This window comes from Scyliorhinus canicula, chromosome 22, assembly GCF_902713615.1.
Source record: "Scyliorhinus canicula chromosome 22, sScyCan1.1, whole genome shotgun sequence".
In the NCBI taxonomy this organism is placed as follows: domain Eukaryota; kingdom Metazoa; phylum Chordata; class Chondrichthyes; order Carcharhiniformes; family Scyliorhinidae; genus Scyliorhinus; species Scyliorhinus canicula.
Window position 1 is genome coordinate 3,300,983 of NC_052167.1, and position 17,204 is coordinate 3,318,186.

General features: G+C 47.2%; 2 protein-coding genes and 1 pseudogene across 4 annotated transcripts in view; 2 read left to right on the forward strand and 1 right to left on the reverse strand.

The window, feature by feature from the left end:
- Positions 1–1,422: 1,422 nt before the first annotated feature.
- Positions 1,423–4,670, reverse strand: anapc16 (anaphase promoting complex subunit 16). Its single transcript, XM_038783265.1, has 3 exons — positions 4,467–4,670; positions 2,806–2,880; positions 1,423–1,775 (listed from the first exon to the last, which is right to left on the reverse strand). The coding sequence occupies exons 1-3, from the start codon at positions 4,591–4,593 to the stop codon at positions 1,660–1,662; spliced, it is 318 nt and encodes a 105-aa protein (XP_038639193.1). The 5' UTR covers positions 4,594–4,670; the 3' UTR covers positions 1,423–1,659.
- Positions 4,671–4,738: 68 nt separating this feature from the next.
- Positions 4,739–17,204, forward strand: part of ascc1 (activating signal cointegrator 1 complex subunit 1) — a 68,139-nt gene continuing 55,673 nt past the window's right edge. The window contains exons 1-3 of one of the 3 annotated variants that reach the window (XM_038783263.1): positions 4,739–5,164; positions 5,799–5,868; positions 9,218–9,395. In XM_038783263.1, the coding sequence (XP_038639191.1) occupies positions 9,284–9,395 (112 nt within the window). In that variant the 5' untranslated portion in view covers positions 4,739–5,164; positions 5,799–5,868; positions 9,218–9,283. The other 2 variants (XM_038783262.1, XM_038783264.1) reach the window with 2 other exon arrangements.
- On the forward strand, positions 8,434–8,516 carry LOC119956261 (annotated as a pseudogene).

Genomic DNA, 17,204 nt, shown 5'->3' on the forward strand with positions numbered 1-17,204 from the left:
CTCGTGTCTGCATTTAATTGCCCACATTAGCCAATATTTGAGAATTTGGTAACCACTTGGAGCAGGACTTTGTCTGACCATCCAGCCTATAAGGAAACCTCTCAATTCAATTAAACTTTTCCTTGTGTTTCAGGCCCTGTATTGTCCAAGTTGGACACAGATTAAATATTACGGTTAAAGAACAGGCCCCACAGCAGTGTGATAAAGATCAGGGGCCAGATTCTCCATCCCGCCGCACCCGTTTTCTGGTGTGACACGCCCCTGCCGGCAGGGGGATTCTCCGTCCCAGCAGACGGCCAATGGGGTTTCCCATTGTGGGCACCCACGGCAATCGGGAAATCCGCGGGCGTGAGTGCACTGCCGTTGAAACGGTGACAGAGAATCCAGCCCATCTGTTTTTGTGATACTGGTTGGGTGGATAACTATTGGTCAGGACCAAGGGGCTAATTCCGCTGCTGTTTGTTGAATTAGTGCCATGGGATCTTTTTCACCCGCCTTGGAGAACAGGCTGACCTCAGTTTGAGGTCTCGTCAGAAAGACCATTGTTCTGACAATGTAACTTTCCCTCAGTACTCCACTTGAGTGTCAACCTGGACCAACCCCCCCCCCCCCCCCCCCCCCACACCGGTCCGTCCCCCCGCCAGTGGAACAGCTCCACCCCCCGCAGCCGCCACGCCAGGTTCACTAACTTTGAGAGGACAAATGTCCCACGCTGTCGGGAAGTCGGCCCATTGAAGGCGGAGCATCGGAGGAGGGCCTCAGTGAGACGTCCTGAGGCCATCCCAACAGTGTATGCATTTTTGGGGGGGGGGGGGGGGGGAAATCATCCGAAAAACGGTCCGCCCCTATTTCAGCGTAAAAATTGATTCTTTGGCTGATCGGAGAACGCGATTTGGGCATCAGCAATCGGAGAATCCCGCCCAGGGTCTTTAACATAACACACCCCCCCCCATACTTCCAGGCTCTGAAGATTTTCTTCACTACTCCTTTCTGTATTTAATTTGACTAATTAACCCTCTTTCCGTCTCTATAATTTTGCTGTTTCCCTATCCTCAAATTTCATTGGGAAAAAGGCTCTTGGTCCTATTGTTCCCCAAGATGGCCCAGATTCCAACTCTCACCTGCAGTAATTTGTGGTGCAAACTAACTGAAGGCCGGTGGGGGGGCGGGAGGTGCATAGGACTCTCTGCAGGATGCCCTACTTCAGCAATTTCTGGCTCCATCTTTCGAATATGATCTCTATTTGCTGAGTTCGGCTATCAGTAGCTCGCTGAAGATGTACCCTTGGCATGTTTTGGCTTCTGAACACAAGTTATAAATATTTTAACTAGGATACTTATTTTTCAGCCTTTTAGATCACCAGATGCTCCTCTTTTCCAATCTAAATACCCGTTGTCTGAAGTTAGCATTCAGCCCAAGAAATTAATTTGTAAAATATCAATTTATTACCAGTTCATCTCACACCCATGCATCATTTAAAAAAGGTTTTACATGACCCAAATATACCCCCGCACACAGAATCCAACGTCTATTATGGACATTTAAAACACGATTCAAAACACTCACTGGTGCACAGTTTTACAGAGGAAAATAATTTGGGGTTTGATCTCCCAGTTTCAAAGCTTTCAGATTGATTAACCAAATCCAGTCTGTCTCATCTCATCCAGAGGAGGGAGTGAATCCCAGCAGCTGTTCGATTGGTTTGTAGCGCCATTCATCCGCCTCCAACTCCTCAACCAAACCGGCCAGTTTCTCCATCCGGGAACACTGCTGCTCTAAAGGGGGGGAGAGGGAATAAATGAAATTATATTGGAAGAAATGCTTCAGTTGCTAGTTCTCCGTTTGTTTTGGTAACGTTTCCAAATAGACAACGTTATGTTAAAGAGCCATAGCTCGATTCCTACAAAGGTTGGATTTTTGAGACAGCCAGCTCAACTTCTCAAGATAAAAATACAAATTTCAGTGTTCCATTTCAAAGTTGATCTCATTCACTGCCGATAGCCTGACTACCATTTCAGGAGAAAGATGTGCCCACTGGCACGGCAGCACATTGTTGCTTTACTGCTCCAGGGTCCCAGGTTCGATTCCCGGCTTGGGTCACTGTCTGTGCGGAGTCTGCACGTTCTCCCCGTGTCTGCGTGGGTTTCCTCCGGGTGCTCCGGTTTCATAGAACATTACAGCGCAGTACGGGCCCTTTGGCCCTCGATGTTGCGCCGACCCGTGAAACCATCTGAAGCCTATCTGACCTACACTATTCCATTTTCATCCATATGTCTATCCAGTGACCATTTAAATGCCCTTAAAGTTGGCGAGTCTACTACTGTTGCAGGCAGGGTGTTCCACACCCCTACTACTCTGAGTAAAAAAACTGCCTCTGACATCTGTCCGATATCTACCACCCCTCAATTTAAAGCTATGTGCCCTCGTGTTGGTCATCACTATCCGAGGAAAAAGACTCTCACTGTCCACCCTATCTAACCCTCTGACTATCTTATGTCTCTATTAAGTCACCTCTCAGCCTTCTCCTCTCTCTCTAACGAAAACAACCTCAAGTCCCTGAGCCTTTCCTCGCAAGACCTTCCCTCCATACCAGGCAACATCCTAGTAAATCTCCTCTCGACCCTTTTCCAAAGCTTCCACATCCTCTGAATTCTCCCTCCATGTATCCATTCAGGCGCCGGAATGTGGCAACTAGGGGATTTTCACAGTAACTTAATTGCAGTGTTAATGTAAACCTACTTGTGACAATAATAAAGATTATAAGAAATCCAGTTCTACTTCCAAGCACTGGCTTTGTGACTTTACCTCGTTTCACCTGCCTCAATGTATGAGCCACCTGATAACTGAAAACTGCTTCACACAGGAACCTTTCAGTGGCATCTGTCAAAACAGGAACAAAAGTGTTGAAATACAGTTCACGTCATTTAGCAGCAACTGCACACTAGCAAATCCTCAGAAACAGAATAGCTCATCTGCATGAAGATTCATTTTTCTCTTCCTTTCAATCTTCTAAAGGGTTTATTTCAAAACAGTCTGGATTTCTGGACAATGGACCACTTGTATACAGTGTACCTGGCAGCATCACACACTTAGTTTTGTCAAGATTGCAACCAAATCCTTGGTCAAAGGGGCAAATTTTTAAAGAGCGATTTGGCAGAGGAATGGTAGAGAGATATGGGGAGGGAATTAGAGTTTAGGGCTGGGGCAGCTGAAGGCACAGCCTGCCGATGTGGAATGACTAAAATCAGGGACCTGTAAGCAGTCAAAATTAGATGGAAGACACACATTCATGGGGGCAGGAGGGGGTTTCTGAGCTAAGGAGAGGCGTGGCCATGTTGGGACTTGAAAATTATTTTAAAAGAGATGTTACCAGACTGGGATCAGACAGAGCACAAACAGGGTGATAGATGAAAGGAAATTGCTCTGAATTAGACCAGGGGCAGCAGAGTTTTGGATAACTTGGTTCTTTTTGGAAGGGGAGTAGTTTTTAATATCTCCATATTTAAGGAAGGATATAGTTGCATTGGAGGTGGCGCAGTGAAGGTTCACGTGATTGATCCCCAGGACGGTGGGCTTATCATTTGATGAGAGGCTGAATAAACTGGACCGATGGTCTCGAGAGTTTACAAAAACAAAAAATCTTCAAGACAACCTTTAGGTTTTGAACGTTTTGATGATCAGGACAACCATGTCAGCAGGTTCTGCCAGGTTTGGCTGACACCAACAAAGGGCGGGTTTAGCACAGGGCTAAATCACTGGCTTTGAAAGCAGACCCAGGCAGGCCAGCAGCACGGTTCAATTATCGTACCAGCCTCCCCAAACAGGCGCTGGAATGTGGCGACTAGGGGCTTTTCACAGTAACGTCATTTGAAGCCGACTTGTGACAATAAGCGATTTTCATTTCATTTCAAGTGGAATGATCAACCATGATCACGACGAATGGCGGAGACGACGGGAAGGGCCGAACGGCTCGCCTCCCCCATCAACCGCTCCTATTTTCTACGTAAATAGGGATTTTCCTCTGCGATGACAACGCAACAGTTGAGAACTGGAAGAGTCAAGTCTGGAGGTCAACAACAGGTGGGCGGAGGGTGAAATGTCTCCTCACAAGAAGTTGCTGTCCAGTAGATTCTGTGTTTAGAAAGTATTCTTGGAGGTGTCACAGCATGACCAGCACCCCCCCTCCCAGCCCCAGCCAGCTATTCGGCCATGGGTGCTGCCTTCCTACATAAACTGGACAACAAAAATATTGCTTTCCCTGCTGGATGATACCTGACTGTCATCCAAACACCCCCGCCCGCCCCGTGTCATTATTTTTGTTGAATTCTGGTAAAGGGTTCAAGGAAAATTCAAGACGACCGATCTGTAATTCCGGGAGACTCCCGGCCAGTCCTGGAGGGTGGCAACCCTGGTTGGCCCACCATTGGGGCCCAGGCTGAGCCCCGGGCCCAGGCTCCGGCCCTCACCTTCCAGCAGCTCGCTGGCCCCTTTGGGCGAGGTGAAGAGCACCTTGCGCGGCGGGGTCAGCTCGGACACCCCGAAGCCCCCGCCACCCGCCGCCGAGGAGGACGAGGACGACGCCGAGGTGGCCATGGCAGACGCGCTGCCGGAAAGCCGGGAGAAGAGCGGGGTCGCGCTTTACGGCGGAAGGTCGGCTTTCAACCTCACTTCGCGACACCCAGGCGCGGTGGACGATCCCATTCCCCTGGTAACCATGGAGAGAGAGGGGGGGAGGGCGACTTTCGCTGCGCCCGATTCAACAAACCTGTGAACCCTTTTTAATCCAACGAACGTACAGACATTCGAATTTCGCACGGACTCAACAATCAACACCCGCTCTTTTGTAAACAATGCAGGGGCGCTGTGCACATTTATTTTGTCTGAGAAATTAACCCCCTGCATTTGTAAATAGCGGTGCCCCGGCCTTGTTGGCAGCTTATTGATTTCAGTCTCCAATTGCCGTGGACGGAAAGTCATTCACAAAACGGATTAGACGCCGTCTGTGCGCTGAGCCGCGGCGGCGGGTAGATTTTAAATAAATCGGGCAGTTATCGAGTTTGTCCCTGGGGGAGGGGGAAGGAGTCGGGTCGCGGACCCACCGGAAGGGACCCAGTCGGTCACCGGAAGGGACTGAGTTGAGTGACGGACGGAGCGCCCCCTCAAGGTAAGAGAAACATCTTTCAGTCAAAATATTAACCCGCGGGGGAGTGGGGGAGGCAACAAGAACTTACATTGATGTGGCAACCTTTAACAACAACAACTTACATTGATGTGACAACCTTTAACAACAACAACTTACATTGATGTGGCAACCTTTAACAACAACAACTTACATTGATGTGGCAACCTTTAACAACAACAACTTACATTGATGTGACAACCTTTAACAACAACTTACATTGATGTGGCAACCTTTAACAACAACAACTTACATTGATGTGACAACCTTTAACAACTTACATTGATGTGGCAACCTTTAACAACAACAACTTACATTGATGTGACAACCTTTAACAACAACTTACATTGATGTGGCAACCTTTAACAACAACAACTTACATTGATGTGACAACCTTTAACAACTTACATTGATGTGGCAACCTTTAACAAAAACAACTTGCATTGATGTGGCAACCTTTAACAACAACAACTTGCATTGACATGGCAACCTTTAACAAGAACAACTTGCATTGACGTGGCAACCTTTGACAACAACAGCTTGCATTGATGTGGCAACCTTTAACAACAATAACTTGCATTGATGCGGCAAAATTTAACGACAGCTTATCTTTATTTAGGGCCATTGACGTTCCAAAGGGGCTTCACAGGATCCATACGCCGCAAAGTTAGACAAACTTGGTCAAAGAGGTAGATTTCCAGGAGCGTCTGAAAGGTGGAGTCTGCAGATGGAGCGGCAGAGAGGTTTAGGGAGGGAATTTCAGGGCGTCAGCAGCTGAAGGCACATGTAATAACCAGCACGGGGCATACAGTATGGGGAGGATTGTTTACCCCCTCTTCCTGGAGGGGTACGATCCTCTCTGCTGGGCAGCTTACCTGTACTTGTACAAAAAGGTTGGCCAGTCTGGAACTGACCGACGAGAGAGAGTACCCGGTGAGGTTGACCGGGCCTCGTGTATGAGCTGGTAAAATAAATGTCTTTATTTTAATCTCGCTGTGAACTCCCCGCGCCGTATTAAAGCACAGCTGCCAATGGTGGAGCTACTGAAATCAAGTGATGCTCAAGAAGCTAAGATTAGTGCGGCACAGGTCGATGTGACCACGATTTATGGCAAAAGATTTAAGGAACTCTTTGGCATTAGCGTAAAGCTGTAACGGCACAGAGTGACTGCCAGAGCTGTAAGAGCGGATAGGTTTCCAGAGCTGTGAAGGGGGCTGGGGAAGAGGGTGCTGCTGGGACTGTGAGGGCAGGGTGGGAGGTGTTATCCAAACTTTCAGTTCACTGAAGAGAGAATTGAAGAGGAGAATGCAGTGCCAATCCCCCAACCACTGGCTAACCCTATAAAATGCAGGACGGTTGATCATCCTAGCGCAGATACCTCTGAGGGGTGTTGGGGCAGAGGAGATTACATGGATAGGGAAGGACAAGTTCAGATGAGAATTTTGACATCAAGACATGGCTTGCCCGGGAACCAGCATTGGTCAGTAAGCAGAGGGATTGTGGGTGCACCAGATTTGGTTGGAATAAGGACAAGGCAGCTGAGTTTGGATGACCTTCAGGTAGAATGCGGGAGATCAGCCAAGAGTGGGTTGGAACAGTTACGTCTAGATGAATGAACTTAGCAACATGTAATCAGACCAAGTTTACTTTGACCCAAATTACCTATCTCCTATGGTTAAGAGATAGATAACTAGAAAGTGTTAAACGAATGGATGCTGTGGTATGAAGAGACAAAAGTCCAGCTCCTTTTCACAAACACCTTTATTTCACTTTAACAGACTCTGCACTAAACTCAATCATCACATCACAAGATCCTGAGTCCACCTGAAGCCCCTTTACATTTCAGTGTCAATCATTGAACACTTAACATAAATGAGACAACTAATTGCAATGTCTCTTAACCCATTACTTAACAGAGAGAACTAAAATTGAGATTAGAAGATATTTTACACTGGGATGTTAGGACTTGGGAGTTCCTGACCCCCCATAGAACATAGAATATACAGTGCAGAAGGAGGCCATTCGGCCCATTGAGTCTGCACCAACCCACTTAAGCTCTCACTTCCACGCTATCCCCGCAACCCAATAACCCCTCCTAACCTTTGTGGTCACAAAGGGCAATTTATAATAATAAATTGCTTATTGTCACAAGTAGCCAATTCACCTAACCTGCACGTCTTTGGACTGTGGGAGGAAACCGGAGCACCCGGAGGAAACCCACGCAGACACAGAGAGAACGTGCAGACTCCGCACAGACAGTGACCCAGCCGGGAATCGAACCTGGGACCCTGGCGCTGTGAAGCCACAGTGCTATCCACTTGTGCTACTGTGCTGCCCCGTCCATGATGGAATCAGAATCCAGAGTGACTTTTAACAGTGAAGTGACTAAACATTACAAAAATAAAATGGCTTTATCTGAATGGAAGAAAAAGACAAGGGAATGTGACAAATTGACAGTTCTTTTAGAAAGTTGGTACAGGAATAATTTGCTGAATGACTTCGCTTGTTTATTGCGAGCGGAATTGAACACAAAAGTTAAGAGGTTATGCATCCTTTATATAGAGCATTGGTGAGACCACATCTGGAGTACGGTGTACAGTACTGGTCTCCTTATAAGGATATAAATGCTGTGGAAGCAGTTCAGTGGCGGTCTACTAGACTAATACCAGAATGGGGTGGGCTGTCTTATAAGGAATGTTTGGACAGGATAGGCGTGTATCCACTGGAGTTTAGAAAAGTAAAAGGGGACTTGATTGAAATGTAATTTGGCGGCACGGTAGCACAATGGGTAGCTTCACTGTTGCTTCACAGCTCCAAGGTCCCAGGTTTGATTCCTGGCTTGGGTCATTGTCTGTGCGGAGTCTGTATGTTCTCCCCGTGTCTGCGTGGGTTTCCTCCGGGTGCTCCGGTTTCCACCCACAAGTCCTGGAAGATGTGCTGTTCGGTGAATTGGACATTCTGAATTCTCCCTCGGTGTACCCGAACATGTGCTGGAATGTGGCGACTAGGGGATTTTCACAGTAACTTCATTGCAGTGTTAATGTAAGTCTACTTGTGACAATAAAGGTTATTATTAAAGGTCCTGAGGGGTATTGACAGAATAGATGTGAAAAGGATGTTTACTCTTGTGGGAGAATCTAGAACAAGGGGGTCACTATTTACAAAAGGGGTCGCCCATTTAAGAGCGAGATGAGAATTTATTTCTCGGAGGGTCCTGAGTCTTTCTCTGAGGGTCCTGGAACTCTCTTCCTTGGGTGCTCGTTTCGGCTGCACATATACTAAAATTGGAACGATGCAGAGAAGATTAGCGTGGACCCTACACAAGGATGACACGGAACTCTCTTCCTCGGAAGGCGAGGGAAGCAGAGTCTTTGAATATTTAAAGACAGAGCTAGATCGATTCTTGATAGGCAAGGGGGTGAAGGGTTAGATTTCATAGAATTTACCGTGCAGAAGGAGGCCATTTGGCCCATCGAGTCTGCACCGGCCCTTGGAAAGACCACCCCACCCAAGCCCACACCCCCACCCTATCCCAGTAACCCCACTTAACCTTTTTGGACACTTAAGGACAATTCATCATGGCCAATTCACAATTTATCATGTGCCAACCTGCACATCTTTGGACTGTGGGAGGAAACCCACGCAGACACGGGGAAAACGTGCAGACTCCGCACGGACAGTGACCCAAACCGGGAATTGAACCTGGGACCCTGGAGCTGAAATGCAATTGTGCTAACCACTGTGCTACCGTTCTGCCCTCACGGAGGTAGGTGGGGATGTGTTGTTGAGGTTACAATATGATCAGCCAGGGCATATTCCTTTTTTAAAAAATATTTTTATTAAAGTTTTTACATTTTCTACACTCTGCATTCGTTAAATATAGATACAACGGTTACAATTTACAAGTTGTTCCTTTTCGGTGTGTCACTTGGCCTCACCTCTCTTACCTGGCCATATTTCTGAGGACTCTATAGCCTTTAATTAGTCTGAAGATATGGTGAAGTATGTAGTGCGAACCGTGTTTACATTGTTCTTTAGGCCAGCAGAGCTTGTACTGTGCTTTACCCACCCCTGGCTGCACACTCCTGGTGAGGATAAGATAAAATGGAAGTTCTTCGGCCAACACTGATCAATATCGATGGTCGGATTTACCGCAAAAACCATGTCAAAGAGCAGGTGTACTCGAATGAGGAAGAGGAAGACTTTACTTGCTCAGGTATTTATGAACACAGACTATCACTCCATTGTCTTAAACATTGTCAGAAGGCAAAGTTCTAGTGCTTTTTCCAGTGAAAGAATATGTAATCATATTGTAATCTAATTGTTTATATATTCATTAATGATATAATTAATGCCTGGAAGTCAAATTATACTTTCACATGTCCATGTGGAGTTTGTTTTTAAAAATTTAATGTACCCAATTCATTTTTTTCCAATTAAGGGGCAATTTAACATGGCCAATCCATCTACCCTGCACATCTTTGGGTTGTGGGGGCGAAACCCATGCAGACACGGGGAGAATGTGCAAACTCCACATGAACAGTGACCCAGAGCTGGGATCAAACCTGGGACCTTTGTGCCGTGAAGCTGCAGTGCTAACCACTGCGCCACCATGCTGCCCCTTTTGTTTTCCATGTGGAGTTTTCACATTCTCCCCGTGTCTGCATGGGCCTTGCCCCACAACCCAAAGATGCGCAGGAAAGGTTTATTGGCCACGCTAAATTGCTCTTTCATTGGGAAATAAGAATTGGGTACTCTAAATTCATTTTTTTTTTAAATGTTAGTTTCATGATACTTGCAGGGTGGCACTGTGGTTAACACTGCTGCCTCACAGCACTGAGGACCCGGGTTCGATCCTGGCCCCGGGTCACTGTCCTTGTGGAGTTTGCACATTCTCCCCGTGTCTGCGTGGGTTTTGTCCCCACAACCCAAAAATGTGCAGGGTAGGTGGATTGGCCACACTAAATTGCCCCTTAATTGGGGGGGAAAAAGAATTAGGTACTCTAAATTTAAAGAAATGAAATTGTAAAAAGTACTCTAAATTTAAAGAAATGAAATTGTAAAAAGTTGAGGCCCCAGCACAGCCCAGCCCCAGGGGCCTCACGGTAGCATGGTGGTTAGCATCAATGCTTCACAGCTCCAGGGTCCCAAGTTCGATTCCCGGCTGGGTCACTGTCTGTGTGGGGTCTGCACGTCCTCCCCGTGTGTGCGTGGGTTTCCTCCGGGTGCTCCGGTTTCCTCCCACAGTCCAAAGATGTGCGGGTCAGGTGGATTGGCCATGCTAAATTGCCCGTAGTGTAAGGTTAATGGGGGGATTGTTGGGTTAGGGGTATACGGGTTACGTGGGTTTAAGTAGGGTGATCATTGCTCGGCACAACATCGAGGGCCGAAGGGCCTGTTCTGTGCTGTACTGTTCTATCTATCTATCACAGCTCCCTGTGGGACTCCACTCATCAAACCCTATTAATCAGACAAACACCCATTTATCTGCCTGCCAGCAAATCTTTAATCCAGGCTAATATGTCACCCCCTATACTATGAGCGTTTAATTTTTGTAATAACCTTTATTGTGGCATCTTATCAAATGCCTTCTGGAAATCTAAGCACAGCATATCTACAGGCTCCCTTTCTACTCCACACTCTCATCATGTGACCTGTTTCTAGTCCAACATCCTTTTCCACATAAGATAGAGATAGAGAAATACAGCACAGAACAGGCCCTTTGGCCCACGATGTTGCGCCGAACTTTTGTCCTAGGTTAATCATAGAATTTTGGACAATTTTTCATGGCCAATCCACCCAACCTGCACATCTTTGGACTGTGGGAGGAAACCGGAGTACCCGGAGGAAACCACGCAGTCACGGGGAGGATGTGCAGACTCCACACAGACAGTGACCCAAGTCGAAATCGAACTTGGGACCCTGGAGCTGTGAAGCAATTGTGCTATCCACAATGCTACTGTGCTGCCCTTAAGAAGAAATTAATCTACACTCCATTATTCTACCCTAATCCATGTACCTATCCAATAGCCGCTTGAAGGTCCCTAACTTTTCCGACTCAACTACTTCCACAGGCAGTGCATTCCATGCCCCCACTATTCTCTGGGTAAAGAACCTACCTCTGACATCCCCTCTATAACTTCCACCATTTATCTTCAATTTATGTCCCCTTGTAATGGTGTGTTCCACCCGGGGAAAAAGTCTCTGACTGTCTACTCTATCTATTCCCCTAATAATCTTATAAACCTCTATCAAGTCGCCCCTCATCCTTCTCCGTTCTAATGAGAAAAGGCCTAGCACCCTCAACCTTTCCTCGTATGACCTACTCTCCATTCCAGGCAACATCCTGGTAAATCTCCTTTGCACCTTTTCCAAAGCTTCCACATCCTTCCTAAAATGAGGTGACCAGAACTGCACACAGTACTCCAAATGTGGCCTGACCAAGGTTTTGTACAGCTGCATCATCACCTCACGGCTCTTAAATTCAATCCCTCTGCTAATGAACGCTAGCACACCATAGGCCTTCTTCACAGCTCTATCCACTTGAGTGGCAACTTTCAAAGATCTATGAACATAGACCCCAAGATCTCTCTGCTCCTCTACATTGCCAAGAACCCTACCATTAACCCTGTATTCCGCATTCATATTTGTCCTTCCAAAATGGACAACCTCACATTTGTTAGGGTTAAACTCCATCTGCCACTTCTCAGCCCAGCTCTTGAAGCCGACAACAGCCCCCCTCACTATCCACAACTCCACCAATCTTCGTATCATCTGCAAATTTACTGACCCACCCTTCAATTTCCTCATCCAAGTCGTTAATGAAAATCACAAACAGCAGAGGACCCAGAACTGATCCCTGCGGTACGCCACTGATAACTGGGCTCCAGGCTGAATATTTGCCATCCACCACCACTCTCTGTCTTCTATCGGTTAGCGTTTGTTATCCAACTGGCCAAATTTCCCACTATCCCATGCCTCCTTACTTTCTGCATAAGCCTACCATGGGGAACCTTATCAAATGCCTTACTAAAATCCATGTACACTACATCCACTGCTTTACCTTCATCCACATGCTTGGTCACCTCCTCAAAGAAGTCAATAAGACTTGTAAGACAAGACCTACCCCTCACAAATTCGTGCTGACTATCCCTAATCAAGCAATGCCTTTCCAGATGCTCAGAAATCCTATCCCTCAGTACCCTTTCCATTACTTTGCCTACCACCGAAGTAAGACTAACTGGCCTGTAATTCCCAGGGTTATCCCTATTCCCTTTTTTGAACAGGGGCACGACATTCGCCACTCTCCAATCCTCTGGTACCACCCCTGTTGACAGCGAGGACGAAAAGATCATTGCCAACGACTCTGCAATTTCATTTCTTGCTTCCCATAGTTCCCATAGTGGATATATCCCGTCAGGCCCGGGGGACTTGTCTATCCTCAAGTTTTTCAAAACGCGCAACACATCTTCCTTCCTGACAAGTATCTCCTCAAGCTTATCAGTCTGCTTCACGCTGTCCTCTCCAACAATATGGCCCCTCTCGTTTGTAAATACTGAACAAAAATACTTGTTCAAGACCTCTCCTATCTCTTCAGACTCAATACACAATCTCCCGCTACTGTCCTTAATCGGACCTACCCTCGCTCTAGTCATTCTCATATTTCTCACATATGTGTAAAAGGCCTTGGGGTTTTCCTTGATCCTACCCGCCAAAGATTTTTCATGCCCTCTCTTAGCTCTCCTAATCCCTTTCTTCAGTTCCCTCCTGGCTATCTTGTATCCCTCCAGCGTCCTGTCTGAACCTTGTTTCTTCAGCCTTACATAAGTCTCCTTCTTCCTCTTAACAAGACATTCAACTTCTCTTGTCAACCATGGTTCCCTCACTCGACCATCTCTTCCCTGCGTGACAGGGACATACATATCAAAGACACGCAGTACCTGTTCCTTGAACAAGTTCCACATTTCACTTGTGTCCTTCCCTGACAGCCTATGTTCCCAACTTCTACACTTCAATTCTTGTCTGACAGCATTGTATTTACCCTTCCCCCAATTATAAACCTTGCCCTGTTGCACGCACCTATCCCTCTCCATAACTAAAGTGAAAGTCACAGAATTGTGGTCACTACCTCCAAAATGCTCCCCCACTAACAAATCTATCACCTGCCCTGGTTCATTACCAAGTACTAAATCCAATATGGCCTCCCCTCTGGTCGGACAATCTACATACTGTGTTAGAAAAGCTTCCTGGACACACTGCACAAACACTACCCCATCCAAACTATTTGATCTCCAGAGTTTCCACTCAATGTTTGGGAAGTTGAAGTCACCCATGACTACTACCCTGTGACTTCTGCACCTTTCCAAAACCTGTTTCCCAATCTGTTCCTCCACATCTCTGCTGCTATTGGGGGGCCTATAGAAAACTCCCAACAAGGTGACTGCTCCTTTCCTATTTCTGACTTCAACCCATACTACCTCAGTAGGCAGATCCCCCTCGAACTGCCTTTCTGCAGCTGTTATACTATCTCTAATTAACAATGCCACCCCCCCCCCCCCCCCCCCACCTCTTACCATCCTCCCTAATCTTGTTGAAACATCTATAACCAGGGACCTCCAACAACCATTTCTGCCCCTCTTCTATCCAAGTTTCCATGATGGCCACCACATCGTAGTCCCAAGTACCGATCCATGCCTTGAGTTCACCCACCTTATTCCTGATGCTTCTTGCATTAAAGTATACACACTTCAACCCTTCTCCTTGCCTACAAGTACTCTCCTTTGTCGTTGTTACCTTCCCCACTGCATCACTACGTGCTTTGGCGTCCTGACTATCATCTTCCTTAGTTGCTGGACTACAGATCCGGTTCCCATTCCCCTGCCAAATTAGTTTAAACCCTCCCGAAGAGCACTAGAAAACCTCCCCCCCCCCCCCCCCCCCCAGGATATTGGTGCCCCTCTGGTTCAGATGCAACCCGTCCTGCTTGTACAGGTCCCACCTTCCCCAGAATGCGCTCCAATTATCCAAATACCTGAAGCCCTCCCTCCTACACCATTCCTGCAGCCACGTGTTCAACTGCACTCTCTCCCTATTCCTAGCCTCGCTATCACGTGGCACCGGCAACAAACCAGAGATGACAACTCTGTCTGTCCTGGCCTTTAACTTCCAGCCTAACTCCCTAAACTTGTTTATTACCTCCACACCCTTTTTCCTACCTACATCGTTGGTACCAATGTGCACCACGACTTCTGGCTGCTCACCCTCCCCCTTCAGGATCCTGAAGACACGATCCGAGACATCCCTGGCACCCGGGAGGCAACATACCTTTCGGGAGTCTCGCTCGCGACCACAGAATCTCCTATCTATTCCCCTAACCATTGAATCTGCTATTACTATTGCTTTTCTATGCTCCCCCCTTCCCTTCTGAGCCCCAGAGCCAGACTCAGTGCCAGAGACCTGGCCGCTGGGGCCTTCCCCCGGTAGGTCATCCCCCCCAACAGCATCCAAAATGGTATACTTGTTTTGAAGGGGAACGGCCACAAGGGATCCCTGCACTGTCTGCGTTAGTTTTCTTTCCCCTGACTGTAACCCAGCTACTCTTGTGTAGCTTTGGTGTGGCTACCTCCCTGTACCTTCTCTATAACCCCCTCTGCCTCCCGGATGATCCGAAGTTCATCCAGCTCCAGCTCCAGTACCTTAACACGGTCTCTGAGGAGCTGGAGTTGGGTGCACTTCCCGCAGGTATAGTCACCGGGGACACCAGTAGTTTCCCTCACCACCCACATCCTACAGGAGGAGCATGCAACTGCCCTAGCCTCCATCCCCTCTTACTTTACAGAATTAGCTGCCCCTTGGACCAACTGGACCTCCGCCCTCCGACTCTACTTCCAGTCAGCTGTACTCTAAACTCCTGGCTCCCTTCATGCTCTTTGATAAATATAGGAAATGAAATGTAAGGAGCACCTTACTCCCTCCTCACCTAACTCCCTCAGTCACCAAACTCTCACTGTAGCATTCAAATGCCACAAGCTCAGCACTCCCTCAGTCACCAAACTCTCACTGTAGCACTCAAATGCCACAAGCTCAGCACTCCAGTGCAAACAAAGTCTGCACTGTAACAATCTCCTATAGATAATATATATTATCTATATATAAGGTGGGTAGTTGAAACGAAAGGGAAAATGCTGGTAAATCTCAGCAAGTCTGGCAGCATCTGTAGGGAGAGAAAAAAAAGCTAAAGTTTCGAGTCCGATGACTCTTTTTGGTAGTTGGGTCGATCAACATCCTGTGTGGTGGCTTTCACACCTCGAGAGTTTGAAATGGCTGGTGTCTTGTGTCTGAATGACCCATTCTATTTGAAATTACCCTTTTGAATTAGTTTAAGGTTAAGGCATCGAGTGCCCATCAGTCTGGAAGGTTCCTTTGTTTCCCCTTGAGACAGGGGACTAATTTCAATCCACAAAACAAGTCAGGTGATCGTCGAGTAGCCATCTTTTTGTAGCCTTTGGTCTTCAGCTTTTTAAAATATAATAATTAGTCTGAAGTTCAGAATACACTGGGGACATGACACTGTGCTCCTGGGGACCCCCAATGGCACATTCCTCGGACGCAGTGTCCTCTGGAAGGCAATCTCTGTCAATGTTATTGCAGAGAGGTTTTTTACTTTGTATGCAGCAGGAATAATATGCTATAAAACAAAAAAAAAGGTCGCTCAATGGTTAGCACTGTTGCCTCACAGGGCCAGGAACCCGGGTTCAATTCCCGCCTTAGGTGACTGTGTGGAGTTTGTACGTCCTCCCCGTGTCTGCGTAGGTTTCCTCCGGGTGCTACGGTTTCCTCCCACAGTCCAAACGTGTGCAGGTTAGGTGTATTGGCCAGGTTAAATTGCCCCTTAGTGTCCAACGGTTAGGTGGGGTTATGGGGATAGGGTGGCTTGTGGCCTAGGTGGGGTGTTCTTTGAGAGGGTCAGTGCAGACTCGATGGGCAGAATGGCCTCCTTCTGCTCTGTAGTGATTCTAAACTTATTGAGGCATTCCCAATGCCAGTATGCCTGCCAATACACTAGTAGAATTCTGTTGACGTCCTGGAGCCTGTGATCTTCTTGCAGAGCCCAGACTGAAACCTGCTTTACGCAGTGCCAGGAGCTGCATGATGGCTTGTCAATTCCAGAGAGCCCTTTGTGCTGTTCTGTCAGCTCCCACTTCCAAGTCTATTATGCAGCAGTCTCACTAACTTGGCCAGCTAGGCTGGGGGCTGCTGCTGAGTACAGATCTTCATTCTGCTGTACAAATGCTGCCTCCTGCGTAGGCGTCAAGTAGTCCCCAGAAAGTCACTAACAGTCGGTCCACTGCACACGCTACCTGGGGCTTTTCAGTGGAAAGGCTTACACAGCTTTTAAAAAGTGTAGCTCCGTTGTAATTAAAACTCGAGAGGAAAACTAATTAAAACCGCAGTCTTTAACAGGCTGAAAATTGGTGGTGTGTAGTGTATGAATTTTCCAATGTATTGTTCTTTTTTTAAATATAAATTTAGAGTACCGAATTCATTTTGTTCCAATTAAGGGGCAATTTAGTGTGGCCAATTCACCTAGCCTGCACATAATTGGGTTGTGGGGGCGAAACCCTCGCAAACACAGGGAGAATGTGCAAACTCCACACAGACAGTGACCCAGGGCCGGGATTGAACCTGGGACCTCTGCGCCGTGAGGCAGTATTGCTACCACTGTACTACCGTGCTGCCCTCTTTTTCATAATTCCTCACAAAAGAGAATATAGACATGGATAAAACAATGACATGAACATTTTTTCCAGTGGTTACGTGTGCAGTGGAACGACCGAATGCAATTTTTCTGTATTGTACTTCGACATAAACTAGAACCAAAGGACACCATCTCAGACTAAAGGGATGATCCTTTGGAACAGAGATGAGGAGGAATATCTTCGGCCAGAGGGTGGTGAATCTGTGGAACTCTTGCCGCAGAAGGCTGTGGAGGCCAAATCACTGAGTGTCTTTCAGACCGAGATAG

Excerpts from the sequence above, each read along its gene's own strand:
- anapc16 (XM_038783265.1), bottom strand. The coding sequence starts at position 4,593 with ATGGCCACCTCGGCGTCGTCCTCGTCCTCCTCGGCGGCGGGTGGCGGG. Across the intron at positions 2,881-4,466 it reads GGCCAGCGAGCTGCTGGAAG|ATGCCACTGAAAGGTTCCTG; the intron begins GTGAGGGCCGGA and ends CTGTTTTGACAG. Across the intron at positions 1,776-2,805 it reads ATTGAGGCAGGTGAAACGAG|AGCAGCAGTGTTCCCGGATG; the intron begins GTAAAGTCACAA and ends CCCCCCCTTTAG.